The 18,476-nt window shown below is 40.2% G+C and overlaps 1 protein-coding gene across 1 annotated transcript in view; it reads right to left on the bottom strand.

The window, feature by feature from the left end:
• Positions 1-18,476, bottom strand: part of SLC35F1 (solute carrier family 35 member F1) — a 180,704-nt gene that overhangs the window by 42,486 nt on the left and 119,742 nt on the right. The window contains exon 4 of the mRNA XM_039246030.1: positions 8,282-8,441. Within this exon, the coding sequence (XP_039101961.1) occupies positions 8,282-8,441 (160 nt within the window). The remainder of the gene's footprint in view (positions 1-8,281; positions 8,442-18,476) is intronic.

Genomic DNA, 18,476 nt, shown 5'->3' with positions numbered 1-18,476 from the left:
CTGGCACCAGCACATTGAGCTTCCTTTGTCTATTCCATTCTGATGTTTTTATCAAAGTCCGGTAATTTGCCAACTGCAATTTAGTAAAGTTTGTTTATCTGTGCTCCAGGTATGTTGTTATTAAAAGGTTGCCTATGTCTGCCCAACCAGAAGTCTTCCTTAACCTAAAAAAAGGGATCAGCTGCTTCTCGATTGCAGTGTCTCTACAAAGTCCCACGTCTTCTGACTGGATATACATCTAGGAATATATGCTAATACATGCACATGTTATATTTGCTGCAGGGCGCTTTCCAACAGTTTGGTGAACTTGGTGTAGAACAAACAGAATCAGTCTGAATCTCTACCTTTGGCTATACAGGGAGAGAAGCTATAACAGAAGTACCTGAGACTCTTTATTTTGACCATGGGCAAAATGTATACTTGCTTAGAAAACGAGACTGAAAGGGATTATGGGCTAAAGTTTTCAACTCCCCGAAAGTAAGTAATATAAGAGTGAAAACAGGGGTGCCTGGGTGGCTCAGTCGGTTAAGCGCCCGACTTTGGCTCAGGTCATGATCTCACAGTTCGTGGGTTTGAGCCCTGCGTCGGGCTCTGTGCTGACAGCTCAGAGCCTGGAGCCTGCTTCAGATTCTGTGTCTCCCTCTCTCTGTGACCCTCCCCTGCTCATGCTGTCTCTCTCTTTCTCAGAAATAAATAAAACATTAAAAAATTTTTAAAAAATAAAAGAGTGAAAATATATGTGATTTACTCTTACATTAATGTTTTCTTTTTTTCTCCATGAAAATCTTTGTATTAAAATCAATTTTGGTTCGTTTGAGTTGGTCCAATTTTTAAAAAATTTTTCAAAATATGTATATTTATTTTTTATTATAAAGTGATATATACATGTTATAAAAATTTGAATATCACATAAACATTTCACGTAGAAAATGAGTCCAATTTTTAATAAATGCTTTACCCATCTCTTCCTTATAATTAAGCAAATTCCACTCCAGGAAATGTGAAGCCACGGAGAGTGGAAGTTAGCAGCTTATGTGGGCTTGTACCCAGGCAGTCTCCAGCTCTGTCCTGTACAGGTCAGTACATGGGAGCTTGACAGGTATGCAGCTCTGAGGCACAAGAAATGCCAGAGGAGAAAGGTGCTCTCTCCAGCATGATTCTAGGGAAGGGACTCTCCTTAGAGTAGCTCTGGACTCCCATATTAGCTGGAACAATCTAAAACTGGAGAACCATAGGGGTGCCTGGGTGACTTAATCGGTTAAGTTTCTGACTTCGTCTCAGGTCACAATCTCACGGTTCGTAGGTTCGAGCCCCGTGTCGGGCTCTGTGCTGACATCTAGCTCAGAGCCTGGAGCCTGCTTCAGATTCTGTATCTCCCTCTCTCTCTGATTCTCCCCTGCTCAAGCTGTCTCTCTTTCTCAGAAATAAAAAATAAATAAATAAAAATAAAACTGGAGAGCCAGATTCTCTGGTTCAATTGGGAGCACTGAGTGTTCTCTAGGAAATGACTTCACATAAAAGAATCTAGGCTGGGCTAGGGGAAAGACCTCATTCCTGCCTCTGTGATCACCTTGGGAGATTCTACATTTATAGCTGACCCTTGAACAAGGCAGGGGGTTAGGAGTGCTGACCTCCAATGCAGTCAGAAATCTGCATATACATTTTGACTCCTCAAAGACTTAAACTACTAACAGCCTACTGTTGACCAGAAGTCTTACCAATAATACAAATAACACATATTTTGTATATGTATTATATACAATATTCTTACAATAAAGTGAGCTAGAGAAAAGAAAATGTGAAATGTACTGTATTTATAAAAAAAAAAAAATCCATGTATGAGCAGACCCATGCATTTCAAAAGCATGCTGTTCAAGGGTCAACTGTACTTTAAAGGTGTCATTCTTTCTAAAGCCAGTTTCCCACTCCTAGTAAGGATTGGAAAGAGAGAAGGAGAGACCCCGAAAGGCAGGAGAACTTGGTGGCATCAACCTCCGGGGAGTGGGCTGAGAATCTGGATTTGCGAGGGTGGGGAACCTTCCATAGTTCATGGGGAAGAGATGAGCCAAGAGCATAAAGGAGAGCCGATGAACAGCCAAAGCTCCAGAGAGGCCCCTGGGTGCGTCTCACGGGGGAATTAAAGTTGCTTTGATAGAGAAGGTCATCTTCAGCAATCCAATTAATCTTTTTCATGTGTCAAGTAGAAACTAATGACAAAGCTTTTAATTTTAAATAGTTCATTTGAGGAACAACCCATAAATTTAAAAAAGTATCCATTACTAAAATTATAACATTATAATGAATATAATTCAGTCATTTTTACTCAGGAGCCATTTCAGAATCTTGTGATGACATGGGGTCATTATTATGAATATCAATTATTGTTGTATTAGTGACGTGAGGAAGTGCTGCTCACACAGAATTCTTGGTTAATGAAATTATATGAATTGATTCAGGAAAGCTAAGTTATAATGACATATTTTAATAGAAATTAGCAGAACATCAGTTTATCTTTTATAAGTTCTAAAAAGAGGCCATACTGCTTTAATGAATAGTCTCACTAATCGTTTTTAAACTCCACATTTGTACAGTTTTGGCCTATTCTGTTAACAGGCCTTTGACCATAGAAATCTATTCCCCAGTAATTTGAGTTTTCACCAGGGCACTGATAATTGCTGTTAATAATAATACAGTTTTATGTAAGTGAAAGTTCAGAAATGTTTTCTAAATTGTCAACAACAAAAATTTATTGTTTATATTTATTAAATATTATTTATTAAAATTTCATGAGTAAGTGTATTTATCAGTTTTCAAAACTCTGAAAATGGATACATACACATATAGCATGTATGACAATTTGGTTGATTAAATATAACTAAATTAACCAGGACATGATTTTATTCAACTAAATTTATTTATTTATTTATTTATTTATTTATTTATTCATCATTCATTCATATGTTCATTCATTTATTCATTTATTTATTTACATTTATTTATTTTTTGAGAGATGGAGTGAGACAGAGCCTGAGCAGGGAGGGTCAGAGAGAGAAAGAGACACAGAATCTGAAGCAGGATCCAGGCTTAGCATTCAGTACAGAGCCCAAGGCGGGCCTGGAACCCACCAACCGTGAGATCATGACTTGAGCCGAAGTTAGACACTTAACCAACTGAGCCACTCAGGTGGCCTTATTCAACTAAATTATATCATGTTTGATGTAAGTATCAGAAAGTTCTAGGACCAATAGTTTATATCTACAATTTGTATTCAGTTTCCTGGAGATTACAACATATTACTCCATGTTTTATGCACTTTCAATGCAATAGATAGCTGATGCGGTGGAATCAGTTTCTGTATGACGTTCATGGGAAAATGAACCAGCAAATCTGTCACTAATGTATATATGAAACCATGATGAGTGATAATGTTTTGTAAATTTTGAGTAAATGGATACTTTTGAGATTATGATAAGTCCATTCAACTGAGACCTTTCTCCCCTGTGTCTGAATTTCACCCAGTGCATTTTGCTCCATGTCTGTTATTTGTTAATTTGGGTGTCTTCCCTCTCATTCTGTTTCTTACGCAGTCGAGTTGAGGAGCATGGACAGTGACTGACTTAGCTTTATATTCTATATAGTCCCTAGCATGGATCCTGGCACATGTATAACTTCTTATAACTTCTCAACAAATATTTAAGTGAAGTTAGTTGATTGAAAAGGTCTTAATTCATCCTATGCTAAAGGTTTTGAGTGGCAACAGCTTTCAATTCAGGTACACATGGGTTCTAATCACATGTCTGTCACTTATTAACTATTGAACATTGGACAAGCTATACAATCTTGCAACACCTTAGTTTCCTTATTTTAAAATGAGGTTAGTTTGAGAATACAGCAAAACAATGTACACAAAATAATGTAAATAAAATGAAATGCTTAATGTATCATTGGGCACTTACTGAGAGTTCACTAAATGGTGTCTAAAAAAAATCAGTCATTCTCTTTGAAAAGCACCTGTCTCTCTGGGCTGGCCATTTCTCATTTTGGATTGCTTCTTGTTTCTAATCAACACAGTCGTAACTGCTTTGCAAGAATTGGTTTTCCTTATTAGATTTTTGTTTAAGTGCTAGAAACACCATGTTTGGGGGGACATTTGTGTCTGTGTGGCAGTGAAAGAAGAATAGGGAAGATTACTTAAAACTACTACTTATCATTCTTTCAAGAAATAAATGGTGGATTATGCTATTTTGGAGTGTTGAAAGACTATTAATGTGATTTATGAAAATGAACCCATCCCACTGAATATTTTTGAACTGTAAATGTAATAAACCACCTTATTTTCCTGGGACTGTCTTGTTTTTTGCACCAAATTCCCTCATCGGAGGAAACCCCTTCATTCTGGGCAATCTGGGGCAGTCATTTATCCTAATTTCCTATAATAGAACAGCTGTACATTTCTTATAAGGGTCACAATTATAGAAAAATAAGTAATAAATGGTGTAGAAGAAAGAATACTGGCTAGAGGGGCGCCTGGGTGGCTTATTCGGTTAAGCGTCCGACTTTCACTTAGGTCATGATCTCGCGGTTCGTGGGTTCGAGCCCCACGTCGGGCTCTGTGCTGACTGCCAGCTCAGAGCCTGGAGCCTGTTTCAGTCTGTGACTCCCTCTCTCTCTGACCCTCCCCTGCTCATGCTGTCTTTCTCTCCCTCTCCTAGAAATAAATAAAACATTAAAAAAAAAATTAAAAAAAAAAAAAGAATATTGGCTAGAGTTCACATCTAGGCCACACCATTTAGTATTGATGTGCCCTGGTACACGCTTCTGATCTCTCTTAGCCTTGATTTCTTCAGCTGCAAAAGGAAGAATAAAAAGACTTTCTTTGCACAGTTAGGAGGATTAAATGAGATAATGCATGGAAAAGTGGTTGGCACCAAAAAAATGGTCACTTTTCCTTGATTGTGTTTAAGTATCGAGCTCCTTGAAAATATTTTCTCTTCCTTGAAATAATTCTACAGTTTTGTCTAATAATCAGAAGAAAATGTTGCTATATGTATCATCTTTAATAAATGAACTATAAGATGCAATACATGTATCATGGTAGAAAGATGATATTTTGAAGAGCAAGAAATATATTTTGTAATTAGTAGCTACTTGAGTTGGATTTTATCTTATTAATCTTCTGACTTTCTAACCTTCCTTTCCCACTCTGTGTAGCGCACCCTGCCGGCTGCAACGCTGTGGATACCCTCTCTCCACTTCCGTCTGCCGTGGGGAAACCTGCTGGCAAAGCTTCCTGAGAAGTACGATGCCTGGCACATCATTGTGTACCCTGACAGTTACAGTTCATATCTGGAGAGCCTGCTGCCATCTGGGAAGCTTCCGTTAGCAAGGCTTAAATCAAAATGAGGAGTTCCTGGGTAGCTGATGAAGAAGCATTCTATCAAGGAGAATTAGAACAATTACTTTAATTATCATAAAGTCAAGGTAACTTTGAACAGTTCATTATCATTGTGCTTGAGGAAAGAATTCTCAAAATCCCAAGCTAAGCTGAACCATGGATTAACCTCATACAAAAAGGACTGAGACAGACATTCTCTTTTCCTGTGAAAAGCTCTTGATAGGGTGATGATAATTTATATTGAATTGAACACCTGATTGAAGTTCTGGTGAGTGACTGACGTATTTTAGTAAAGTTTTGTCCCCTAAGTGATAAAATTGAAAGTTTTGTCCCCTAAGTGATAAAGTTTTGGCTAAGTGATAAAATTGAACCAATTCTACCATAAAGGTGAAAACAAATGGAATATTTTGCATAATGATGCACACCATTTTTAAGATTATATTGTCCTTAAAGCTAACGTGTCTTTTTCTTCTTTCAAAATATTTTATATGGTGGCTTAAGTTGGTGCCTAATATATTTTGTAAAATAAGCCCTTGGATCCTATATTTAGGCTGCCCTTAGAACATCATATCATGTACTTGGGCATGGAAGGTACTCCACGATGATAAATCATAATTCTGTTAACATGAGTACTTCATATCACAAAAAGGATGGTACTATGAGTCTTACACAGATAAAATCCACTCTGGTATGTTTGAGCTACTCTGCATTGTTTTAAAAATGAGTACTTTTGGGGAGCCTGGGTGATTCAGCCAGTTAAGTGTTGGACTGTTGGTTTCAGCTAAGGTCAGGATCTCACAGTTTTGTTCACCCCGCATTAGGCTCTGCACCGGCAGCATGGAGCCTGCTTGGGATTCTCTCTCTCTCTCTCTCTCTCTTGCCCCTCCCCAACTCGTGCTGTTTCTCTCTCTCTCAAAATAAGTAAATAACTTAAAAAATGTTTTAAATAATAAAAAATGGCTACTTTTGAAAGACCCTCAAATGGACTTACTTTCTTTTCTTTAATAGTATTATTCCTTTCCTAACACCTCATTGGAAATCAAGAAAACACTTTTTTTTTCAGGAGTAGTGAATACGCTCTAGTGAAATCAATTCAATTTAGTTTAACATTCTGGGCTTAAACATCCAGATTTATGAGGGCAATTGTCTTCTTTGACTAGGAAATGCCAGATGATGGCTGGGAGCCAATGGCTAAGGTTCAGCAAAGCAGAATTTTCATAAATAAGGGTACATGTTTCTGCTTAGTCTATGTTTACATCTTACAAGTAAAGCTGAGAAAATGTAATCAAATTATGACCTTAGAACAACTAGTTACATTGTGTCAGACAAAAATACTCTCTGATTGGTTCAAAGAGAGTATTCATATGAGGATCACTATGGCTCTTTCATATGATATCTATTGATATCCCATAGAACCTGCATTTCCTAGAAGAGAATTTAGGAAAAGCTGCTGTAGGTATTTTTAGCCTATCTGTTGAGATGGAATTGATTATGTTTGTCAGGGCCAAGGCTGTCTCTCCTTTGCTCTGTGTTGTATCTCTAATTCCTAGAGATGTAGAAAAAGAAAGGAAGCCTGTCCCAGAGGTCAAGAGCTTTTGTCTTAGACCCAGCTCTCTCAGTTTTGTGACCTTGGGAACTCACTTGGCTTCCCTGTATCTCGCTGTTCTTCTGTGTCAAATATAAAGCTGCTGAACAAGGTCTGTTTCAGCTGTAATGTACTATGGTGCAACTTAAAAACATAAACTGTATTTATTTCAGGTACTTCTGACAACCTAGTCTCATTACAAGAAATGCCCCAATTTGACTATCATCTAAATCTCTGGAAGAAAAGCCAACTCCAAGAACTATAGAAGTGTAAATACTTTCTTTAAATTTATTTTTTTACATTTTATTTATTTTTGAGAGAGGCAGGACAGAGCATGAGTGGGGGAGGGGCAGAGAGAGAGGGAGACAGAATCCAAAGCAGGTTCCAGGCTCCAAGCTGTCAGCACAGAGCCCAACACAGGACTTGAATTCATGAACTGCGAGATCATGACCTGAGCCGAAGTCGACTGCTTAAACTACTGAGCCACCCAGGTGCCCCAAAACATACTTTCTATCCCATTCTTGATGTTAAAAAAGGAGGTTATTTTTTCTGCCCTCCGAAACCTTATGTACCATAAGAATTTTTGTACATTTTAAAGAACCACAATACTTTAAAAAGGGTCCTCTGGAAACCATCCTCGATCAGGGATCCCCATCAGATTCATAGCAATTTGATGAGTAGATCTTGAAGCTTTACCTTGCAGGTCTACAAGCTGTGATTGATAACCACAAATCCTCCCTGCCCCAAAACAAATAAACAAACAAAAAACCATGTACAAGGAGATTAAATTTAGCTCTCTTCCATAAAAATATTAAGTATTCCCAATTTACTCTTCAAACTTCATATATCCACTCTTAACTTACATACCAACTTCCACCTAGTGGTTTGAAAGCTCAGTCTTTCTCTGACCTGAGAAAGAAAGAGCTGGAGGGTAAGGTGTAGACAAGGTCCCATGACCCACTGACACCATTTCTAATCAGCAGGTTTGGGCCAGCCAGCAATGGACTGCAAAATATCCTCCACATAGGTCCTGACTCAGCATTCAGCACCATCTAAATGCTTCTGAACGCATGTAAAAAGGGCAGGAAAATCTGTATTTTGCTTCCTTCATTCACTTAAGAAACATGGATTAAGCACCTCCCATGTGTCATTGTTCTAGGTGTTGAGGAACAAACGTGAGTAAGACACAGACACTGAGAAGACCAGTTTCCTAGTTTCCACCCCACCACGAATATTCTGTGTCTTGTGTTGGCCTTACCCACACAGGCACATAATGGGGGAAACACCTGGAAAAAACTCACCTGCTCCCTGATGCCTTCCCACAAGCACATCCGCTCCTGCCATGCAGCCCATTCCCAGGATGCAGACAAAGATGCCGAGGAAATGCACAGCCTTGTACCGGATCAGCAGGAAGAACCAGGAGAGCAAGATCACCACCGGGATCACAAAACAGTCCAAGAGCTATAGGTAAGGAGGGAGGTAAACAACAATGGGAGGTTCAGGGGGAAGCTTTCCACGTAATAAAGAAAAATTAACTTAGCCCTGTAGAAAGGCTATTTCCCCTGAAACTCGGTTTCTGTGTAGACCCAGAACTGATTACATTAAAATAGACTCTGAAACTAGCACAAAGTAACTTTACTTAAACACCCTCCAACTTTGGAGGGAAAGGGGAGAACGCCAATGGATAAGACAGGCTGGTGGTGAAGAGTCACCTGCCCTTACTGGGCCAGGGCAGCTCTGCCTCCCATCTTCCTCAGCGCCAGGACTTCACCCCTGGAACCACTTACATGAGGGAGAGGATGCTGAGCCATTTTAGATGGCCCCACTATTTGAAGAGTAAATCTGGGAATAGGAGGTGAGGGGGCAGAGGTTTTATCATGTTTTATAAATTAGTAGAATTTAGACAACATTGAACTTAATGTCTCCCAAAGAACTATCTCCTCACCACTTATAAAAATATTTGTTCTAAATATAAATACAAATATTATTCTCAAGTTTACAAAGACTTTAAAAAATACTGTAGTAAAAACAGTAAAGAGAGTGAGAGAGGGAAGGATAAATGTGTAGTGTAGAAAAAAAATCTTTGATGTCATTTCTTATGTATTTTGTGCTAATAATGAGATTCCATGTGAATGGAAACCCCAGGACTTGGTAGGGAGTTGGCCCCAATCTTGTAGCAAGTTAATGTGATGAAATGAGAAGACCCTTGTGCTCGGAGTCAGGAGATTTCAGTTTGATCTGGTGATCCTTACTTATAGTAGTGTCACCGTAGGCAAATCACAAACTCAGGAAGCCTCATTGTCCTGCTAGTATAATGAAGATAATAATCCACTGACTTCCCCCGAAGATCACTGTGAAGCTCTGACATAATACATGAGAAAACATTTTGTTAACTTACAAGGGCCTCAATGCTGGTCTGTCACCATTCTTCCCAACATGTGCTCTGGGCTCCACAGAGCGGGTTGTTTCTACTACACGCCAGTAAGATACAATGACCTTTGGATACCGCATGTGAGACAGGGTCTCCACTAGACAAACTGTATCTCATAGGACTTCAAACTCCATGTATTGAATGAGAAACTGGTGATCCTGGCCCACCGCCTGGTTCTGCTTCTTTGCTGGAACCCTAAACAAGTAACACTATCACCCAGCAGTCAGATGCAGGTCAGGGATCCCTATATGCCTCCACTCTTACTGCCTGCGTCCTGTTGGTCACCAGGTTTTGTCAATTAAATCTTCTAAACATCTCTCAAATCCATTCATGCCACCCTCTCCCATTTTTTTTAATGTTTTATTTATTTCTGAGAGAGAGAGAGAGAGTTGTGTGAGAGAGAGAGAGAGAGAGAGAGGCAGCGTGAGCAGGGGAGGGTCAGAGAGAGAGGGAGACACAGAATCAGAAGCGGGCTCCAGGCTCTGAGCTAGATGTCAGCACAGAGCCTGATGCGAGGCTCAAACCCATGAACCATGAGATCATGACCTGAGCCGAAGTTGGATGCTTAGCCGACTGAGCCACCTAGGCGCCTCCACCCTCTCCCATTTTTGCCACCAGGACTAAGCTGGCATCCTCTCTTACTTGGAATAAGCCTTTCCTTCCTGCCTCAGGTTCTTCAATCATGCATCCTCCTCCATCTGGAATGTCCCACTCAATTCCTGAAATCCTGCCTACTTTTCCTTCAGGCCTGCACTTTTATAACTGCCTTCTCAAGAAAGCCTCTTGGGTCCCCCGGCTAGGTCAGGACCACTGATGCTTTCCTTATATCCTGTACTTTTCCTTTATAGTGTCAATTGCAATAATACTTAGTGAGGACAGAATTATTGGCACAATGTCTGACTTCCCCACGTGTCCAGAGGTCGATGAAAACAGGACTACATTCTCATTACTCAGACCCTGCTGTGCTCATGAGAAGTATCCAATGATAGTGATTGAACAAGTATATACAGGATTTTTAATGATCAATGACATCCAAAATTCATGAAAGGATGAAAAAGGCTTGTTTCTTTGCAAAGCATCCCTGACCATCAGTATGACTTTTTGGCTCTGTAAAGCAGCACTCAGAATGCCCTCTATCCCTAAAGATGTTTTGTGGTCAGGCAGACCCTCACCCTTCCTTGTGCATCAGTTTCCTTTGCACCGCAAGCAATCAGAATTGTAAGCTGTCTCTGAGGGTGCTGTGAGATAAGGTGATGGAAGGGCCATGTGAATGCTGAGTAACAGCGCGAAGGCTGGGGGCTGAGTCTAGAGGTCACAGCACTCCTGGAGGAACTCTGTATCAGGAAAGTGGCTGATAAGATGGCACTACTGCAAGTTTGCTCACTGCACAGTTAATTAGCAAGTTAATGATCCTACTTGATATGGTAAAATGCTCTGAGGCAGTTAGTACAAGCAGCCTCAAATGCCATTTAAGCATATTAAGACATTTGAGTTTGCCAGTGAAAACTGTTCACTGGGCGTAAAACAGTGGTGTTTTGTTTAAAAATTAGAAATGATTGAATTGAAATATTTAGCTACTTACTATAATTTGGTTTCATTGTCTAGCTGGAAGCCCTTGGTCAGTGGGGCTGAAGACCTCCATTCCTGAATTATTATTTAAACATTTTTTAATATTTATTAATTTATTTGGAAAGAGAGAACTAGAGAATGAGCAAGAGAGAGGGAGAAAGACAGGGTGACAGAGAATCCCAAGCAGGCTCTGCAATATCAGTGCAGAGCCTGATGTGGGGCTCTAACTCACAAACCGGAGATGACGACCTGAGCTGAAAGCAAGAGTCAGGAGCTTAACCAAGAGAGTCACCCAGGAGTCCCTCCCTTCATGAGTTATTAAAGGCAAACCAGGCCATCATTCAATCTTTGGGGAGGACTGAATGAGCCTTTTTGGTTCCCAATGTCATTAGAAACCCCAAAGCACTTGATAAGTCCTGGGATCTATTGCCTTAATAGGTTGAGCTGAAAAAATCCTTATTTGTATAGGTCACATGGTACTATGGGTGGGGAAGACGTTTAAAAGGAAGGGGAAAAGATAAAGGAGGGTACAATTTAAGCCAGGGTTTCTAAAACATTCATCTAGGGAAGCTTGGTGCCCAGCATACAGTAGGGAATCAACAATGGGTGGCTGAATGAATTAATGAATGGACAGACACTTGGCATCACTGACTGTCAGAAGGGATATTAGGGAGAATTCAGGCTGCTTCTGACATTTTGGGTGGGGCAGTGTATTTTGCAGGAACGTCCCATGCTCTCTGCAGGGCATTTAGCATCACCGGCCACTGGCCACTAAAAAAGTACTCATACACATTTACAAGTGCCCCTCAGTTTAGAATCATCTTGACCCCTCCACCCCTTTTATTTAAAAGCTGGAGACTCAGAAGTTTCAAGATGAAGCGATGTGGTCACGATCACTCAAACTATTGGTATCAGTAAGAGTTCTGTCATGTTTTTTTAAAAACACTATTTTGGGGGCACCTGGGTGGCTTAGTCGGTTAAGCGTCCGACTTTCACTTAGGTCATGATCTCGCGGTTCGTGGGTTCGAGCCCCGTGTCGGGCTCTGTGCTGACTGCCAGCTCAGAGCCTGGAGCCTGTTTCAGAGTCTGTGACTCCCTCTCTCTCTGACCCTCCCCTGCTCACCCTGTCTCTCTCTCTCTCTCTCCTAGAAATAAATAAAAAACATTAAAAAAAATTTTTAAGAACACTATTTTAATAAAGGTTAATGACAGAAATTAGTATAGGTAGAGGTCTTATCACTGCGTCTGTAACTACAGAAAAAAAACATTTGGGAGTTTCTGTTAGTAAACAGGCTATTATTTTGTAGTGATTTTTGGCTCCAGCCTTTTCCCTGTGGTCATATAGTGTGAAACATACTGACCATATAATTTTCCAATAGTTTTCTGGTAGCTTACCTCCTGAGCAAAGTGGTTGTTGGAGTAATAAAAGAGAAAAAGCATGATAATAGATGCCCACCCTTATAGATGGGGACTGTTAAAAAACCCTTCTGATTCTGTCATTAATTTTTAGTAGATTTACTTTCTTTGCATACATTTCTATATCCAAAAAGAAATTATAAAATATCAACACCAAAAAAAAAAAAAAACCAAATGAATACTATTTCATAATTATCTTTTCCCTTTTCTGTTTATTTTTTTAAGTCTTTATTGAAATTCCAGTTGGTTAACATACATAGATTCAGGTGTACAATATAGTGATTCTACACTCCCGTAGAACACCTGGTGCTCATCACAACAGGTGCTCTCCTTAGTCCCCATCACCTATTTAATCCATCCTCCAGCCCCCTCCCCTTTGATCATCATCAGTTTGTTCTCTATAGTTAAGAGTTTGCTTCTTGGTTTGCCTCTCTCTCTCCTTTTTCTTTGCTCATTTGTTTCATTTCTTAAATTTCACATATGAGTGAAATCATATGGTATTTGTGTTTGTCTGATTGACCTATTTCACTTAGCATTACATTCTCCGGCTCCATCCACGTATTGCAAATGGCAAGATTTCATTCTTCCTATGCTCTGAAAAATCTCAAAGAACATCAAGAATAATTTGGAAAGAAATGTGTTCATTACAACCTTAGATTTCCATCTTTTTTCTCCTAAAGACTTAAATGAATTCTTCCATGTCATTAGTCTTTAGATGATACCTACCAGAGAGGTGTCTGATCCCAAATTACCTGATCTTATTGGTGGAGGCACTGAGACATGCCATGCTCAATGGCCAGGGCACATTCTCTGAAGCCAAGGTGATAGCTCCAGGATTATTATTTGAACTTGGTAGCTTTTAATAATGTTTACAGTAGACTGTATTGTTTATCCTTATAGTTGGCAAAACACACTATTTCTACTTTATCTCCAAAACAGCACTTTTAAAAAAATTTTTTTTTAATGTTTTATTTATTTCTAGGAGAGAGAGAGAGAGACAGCGTGAGCAGGGGAGGGTCAGAGAGAGAGGGAGTCACAGACTGAAACAGGCTCCAGGCTCTGAGCCGGCAGTCAGCACAGAGCCCGACGTGGGGCTCGAACCCATGAACCGCGAGATCATGACCTAAGCGAAAGTCGGACGCCCAACCAACTAAGCCACCCAGGCGCCCCTCCAAAACAGCACTTTAAGAGAGTTATGATTATACCCATTTCATGACTAAGAAAACTGAGCCTCCAATAATAGAGCAAGTTAATGCCAGGGTTGGGGCTAAAATACTAGTCCCTGGACTCCTAGTATCCATAGAGTTCAAGTGCAGTTTCCAAACACTATTTAATCATAAAAGAAGTCTGTATTGATATTGCTTTAGGACAACAGAAGTCAATTACATTTTTTTAAAGTACACATTGGAGGATCACAGCTTCACTTAGCTTTTTGCTCCTCTCTCTCCCCCTGTCTTTTTAGCTTCGATCTCTTACCAATGGATCTTCCCCTGCAGTTTTCAATCACATTTGGTTATGCTCTTTCCTAAACACACATACATATATCCCAATCTCCTCTTCTTATCAATACCCGCTCACTCAAGCTTTTCTCGTCCTTTCTGTGCTAACTCCATTTGCCAACAGTCCCCAGACCACCTCGATCTGGATGGAGACACACTCCATCTAGTTTTCATGTTTACTCATTAGTCCCTCTGCTTCTCGAACATGGTCACTCCTCTCTTACAGTATTTTCCTCCACGGTCTCACTTAGAACTGGGAATTTAGTAGATATTCAGTAATGTTTGCTGAATAAAAAATAATGAACTTTCTCTGGCCTTACTCGGTCTCTAATTCTGTTGCTCCCATGACTTAATCGCCTGTCATTCCACCAATTTTTAAACTTATTTCCTATACAAAATATGAATTTTACCCCTTCAACTTTACTTGATGTGTATCTATGCCTTTATGTGTGAGTATATTTAGTTGATGTGTGTCTATGTCTCTATAATGTCTTTGTGAATAAGTTCAAGTGGTAGAATATAGAGCCACTACATAACTGGACTAATTGAGGCCAATTGGTACTTGGACGATTGTAATGATACATCTCTGACTTACACAGAAATTCACTGCATAATCACCAGCATGGAATTATAAGGTTGTGATGGTTAAATGTAATTGTGCCCCAGGACACTCAAAATCCATGCAAGGTGATTAAATAATGAAAAAAATATAAATCCTCCCCTTGATATATCTCATAACAATTTCACTTGTGATGTGATATCATAGTAGCCTGCCAGTAATGTACTTACCATTGGATTGCTGCATCCTCTCTCTCGGTCTCTAGTTCTCTCTCACATTTATGCAGTTGTTACTGCTAATGAAACATCTAGACAAAATGTTTGGTACTGGTTGATGAAGAAATTCAGTTTTATTAGAATGAGTCCAGAATAATGTGCTTACTGCAAAATGGCCTGATATCTCTTCCATTTGTTCTTAGATTTGGGGTAATTTTAAACTAAGTCTTTTGGGGGTATTTCTGTATTTTTCTCCAAACTCTTATAGAACTTTAAATGAAATTTTGAATTTATTTTTATTTATTTATTTATTTATTTTTATTTATTTATTCTTATTTTAGAGAGAGAGTGTGCATGTGAGAATGGGAGAGGGGCAGAGGAAGAGAGAGAATCTTAAGTAGGCTCCACACTCAGCATGGAGCCTGATGCGGGGCTTGATCCCACAACCTTTGGATCATGATTTGAGTTGAAATCAAGAGTCGGATGCTCAAATGACTGAGCCACCCAGGTGGCCCACCGATTTCTGCATTTTTATTATAGTTGTTGGAAAATATCAGCTGGAGATAAATTATACATTTCAAAAACGGCATACCAACATTGATTTCAGGTAAATGTGGTAGGGTATTTTTGTTTGTTTTAATCAAAACAGAAAATGTAGGCAGTCACATAGCACTTAAAGTAAATGGTACATTTGAGACTATTAAGTTTTTTTCTTTGAGTTAGTTACACAGTTTCACCAAATTAATCGGAAGTATAAACAAAATTCATTTTATTTGAAAAGAGTGAGTAGCTTTGTCTAAAGGTACAGGAAAAGACCAGGAAGCTACTCCTTTCCATGAAAGCAGAAAGTGATTTCTTCTAAAAGATCAAATTTGTGACTTAGATTTTATCTGTTTCAAAGAGCTACTTTAATTCATGAAAAGGAACAAATGCCAGAGCATCATAAGTGTCATAAAGTTAGTCTATCTTGCTATTGTATGTCTTCTTACATGCTTTGTAACATGATGAAGATGACAAAGCAGTGTAGGTACTTTGGATAGGAGAACTGCCCTGCAAATCAAAAATAAGCCTATTTTTGGAGATTTCAGGAAATCTCCATAGCATCCCATGCTATGATCTAAAGATGCAATAGGGTTGGTCCTTTAGCTCTAGCTTATGGGCCTTAAATATCTTCAGAAAAACTGAGGATAGCATCATGTTTTCACTCTGATAAAATATCTGTATTTAGAGGCTGTCTTTTGTGTCTAAAATGCTACCTCTACTGTTTTTCTTTAATGGTGCATGTTTGTGGCTCTAATCACTTACTTCTGCTCTCCTCCAGATTCTACCTGGCATAAAATAGTAGCTTGATCCATTTGGATTGGCTATTTTTGTAGGGCACATTGGTTGAATATTGACAATTTCACTTGGTCACCTAAGACCAAAGAACCAAGCACCAGCTGTATTAACATTAGACCTGATTTGCAGAAGACATTGTTGCCTCCTATCTCCCACTTCAATTTTAACTTAGTCTAATCTTTCTTAGGCAGATAAACTGGAGACAATGGCCGGCCATCAAGCCATGGACCCTGTCTTGGGCGTCCTTCTAGCAAGGGGCAGTCCTTACCAATCCAGAAAGCAGGCAGAAATGAAATACTTGGATGACATTTTTTCCTCCTTTTCCTTTCCTATTAAGGCATAATAACCCCACCAAGTGGTAAAGTCCTCTACTGGATACTGAATTAGCTATTTCCTCTTTGGGGTGAAGTAAGAAGGAATGGAGAAAAAGGAGAGTTTTCTTCTATTCTCTCAGTGTTTGGAAGGGAATGAACATTTCCCCTTGGCTTGGGCGGTTTTATGGGGAAAACTGGATTCCCTCCACCCTCCTTCTATCCTTCTATACCATGTTTGGTTTGGCTGATATGTGTGTGTGTGTGTGTGTGTGCGTGTGTGTGTATTCATGTAAAGGTTCATTTCTTTTTTTTTTTTAATGTTTTATTTATTTCTGAGAGAGAGAGACAGCGTGAGCAGGGGATGGTCAGAGAGAGAGGGAGACACAGAATCTGAAGCAGGCTTCAGACTCTGAGCTGTCAGCACAGAGCCCGATGTGGGGTTCAAACCCACGAACCCTGAGATCATGACCTGAGCTAAAGTCAGACGCTTAACCGACCTAGCCACCCAGGCGCCCCTATCCAGATCTTTCTTACCGGGGTGTGTAGATGTGCCTCATTTTTGTTTTTTAATGTCTAATTATATCCCATATAACTACATAATTTATTTGTAAATGGGAAGATATGTATTGTGGAGTACATGACACATTCATTTATTTGATGCTCACTTAAGCTGGGTCTATAGATTCTGACTTTAAAGTAAAACCTTCAGGGACACGCGTCGGGCTCTGTGCTGACAGCTCTGAGCCTGGAGCCTGCTCGGACTCTGTGTCTCTGTCTCTCTCTTTGCTCCTCTCCCACTTGTGCTCTCTCTCAAAATAAATAAACATTAATAAAATAAAGTAAAAACCGTAAATTCCTCTTTGAAACAGTGAGCTGGATTCGTTTTAGTGAGAAGCAGGTGTCATCCTCCGCTCCGCCCCTGCGCCCGTAGAATCGTTACATGGACTTCGGTAACGTGCCCTCCAGTACGAACTGAATTGATCTGTGGGAAGCGCTCTTTTTAGAAAGTGGCAGAAACCCTTTTCCTGATCTGACATCAGTGCCAAACGACTTCTCTTGCAGACTTACGGCTATGAGCACATACTGACCTTACATAACCTAGAGAAGGCTGGCCTGCTGAAACCACAGTCGGGGGGCAGAAACAATTACCCAACGATCCGGAAAACGTTACGCCTCTGGATGGATGATGTAAACGAACAGGTACAACACGCCCCTCCACTTCAACTCCGTTTACCTACTGGTTAATGGTTCGTTGTGACCACATAAGGTACTTGATTTATACATCCACTTTGCGTTTTCTAGACAATAATTTTCTGATGTGTTTGAAAGTCATGCATTGATGTGTTACATCTCCCAGAGTCCCAGCAGGGAACAGAGAGGGTGCTCTCACAGGGGGTCGTTTGACAAGTTTCCTGGGGGGCGCCTGGGTGGCTCAGTCGGTTAAGCGTCCGACTTCGGCTCAGGTCATGATCTCACGGTTCGTGGGTTCGAGCCCCACATAGGGCTCTGTGCTGGCGGCTCACAGCCTGGAGCCTGTTTCAGATTCTGTGTCTCCCTCTCTCTCTGACCCTCCCCTGCTCATGCTGTCTGTCTGTCTCTCTCTCAGAAATAAATAAAACATTAAAAAAAAAAAACAAGTTTCCTGGGATGTGGGCAGGGTGGGAGCCAGTGAAAGGTGTGCAGTGTGCAGTGGAGTGTCCTTACCCTCCTGGGCCTGAGGGCAAGGAGAGGGAGCTGTTGCAGAAACCCGTTCCAGAACCTGGAGAAAAGAGCTGTGTGGAGAGGCCGTCGGACAAGGTGAGGGATGAGAGTCTGTGGTTGAGAGACACAGCCAGCCTCCCGCAGTGTTGCAGAGAGGGAGCCAGGGCAGTAAAACCCTGACACCACTTGCCAGGTTCCATGCCGTGCCTCCCATCGGCCAACCCCAAAGAAGGTATGGAGGAGGTTCCCTCCACACCTAACCCAGGTTTTCCCTCAGAAGGAACTGGTTTTTATCTACCCTTCCAGGAAGATTCTGTGTATCTACTGACATTTTAACATAAGTGATGAGTATTTTCTACCACTGACCCTCAAAGCAGGTGCACTTTGCTTTGCATTTATTATTGATGCCAGTCTTTCTAAATTTCTTTTTCTTTTTTTTTTTTTTTTGGACTTT

Source organism: Hyaena hyaena, unplaced genomic scaffold (genome assembly GCF_003009895.1).
Source record: "Hyaena hyaena isolate Hyena2069 unplaced genomic scaffold, ASM300989v1 scaffold_279, whole genome shotgun sequence".
NCBI classification, from domain to species: Eukaryota; Metazoa; Chordata; class Mammalia; order Carnivora; family Hyaenidae; genus Hyaena; species Hyaena hyaena.
This window is presented reverse-complemented; position numbering and strand designations above follow the sequence as displayed.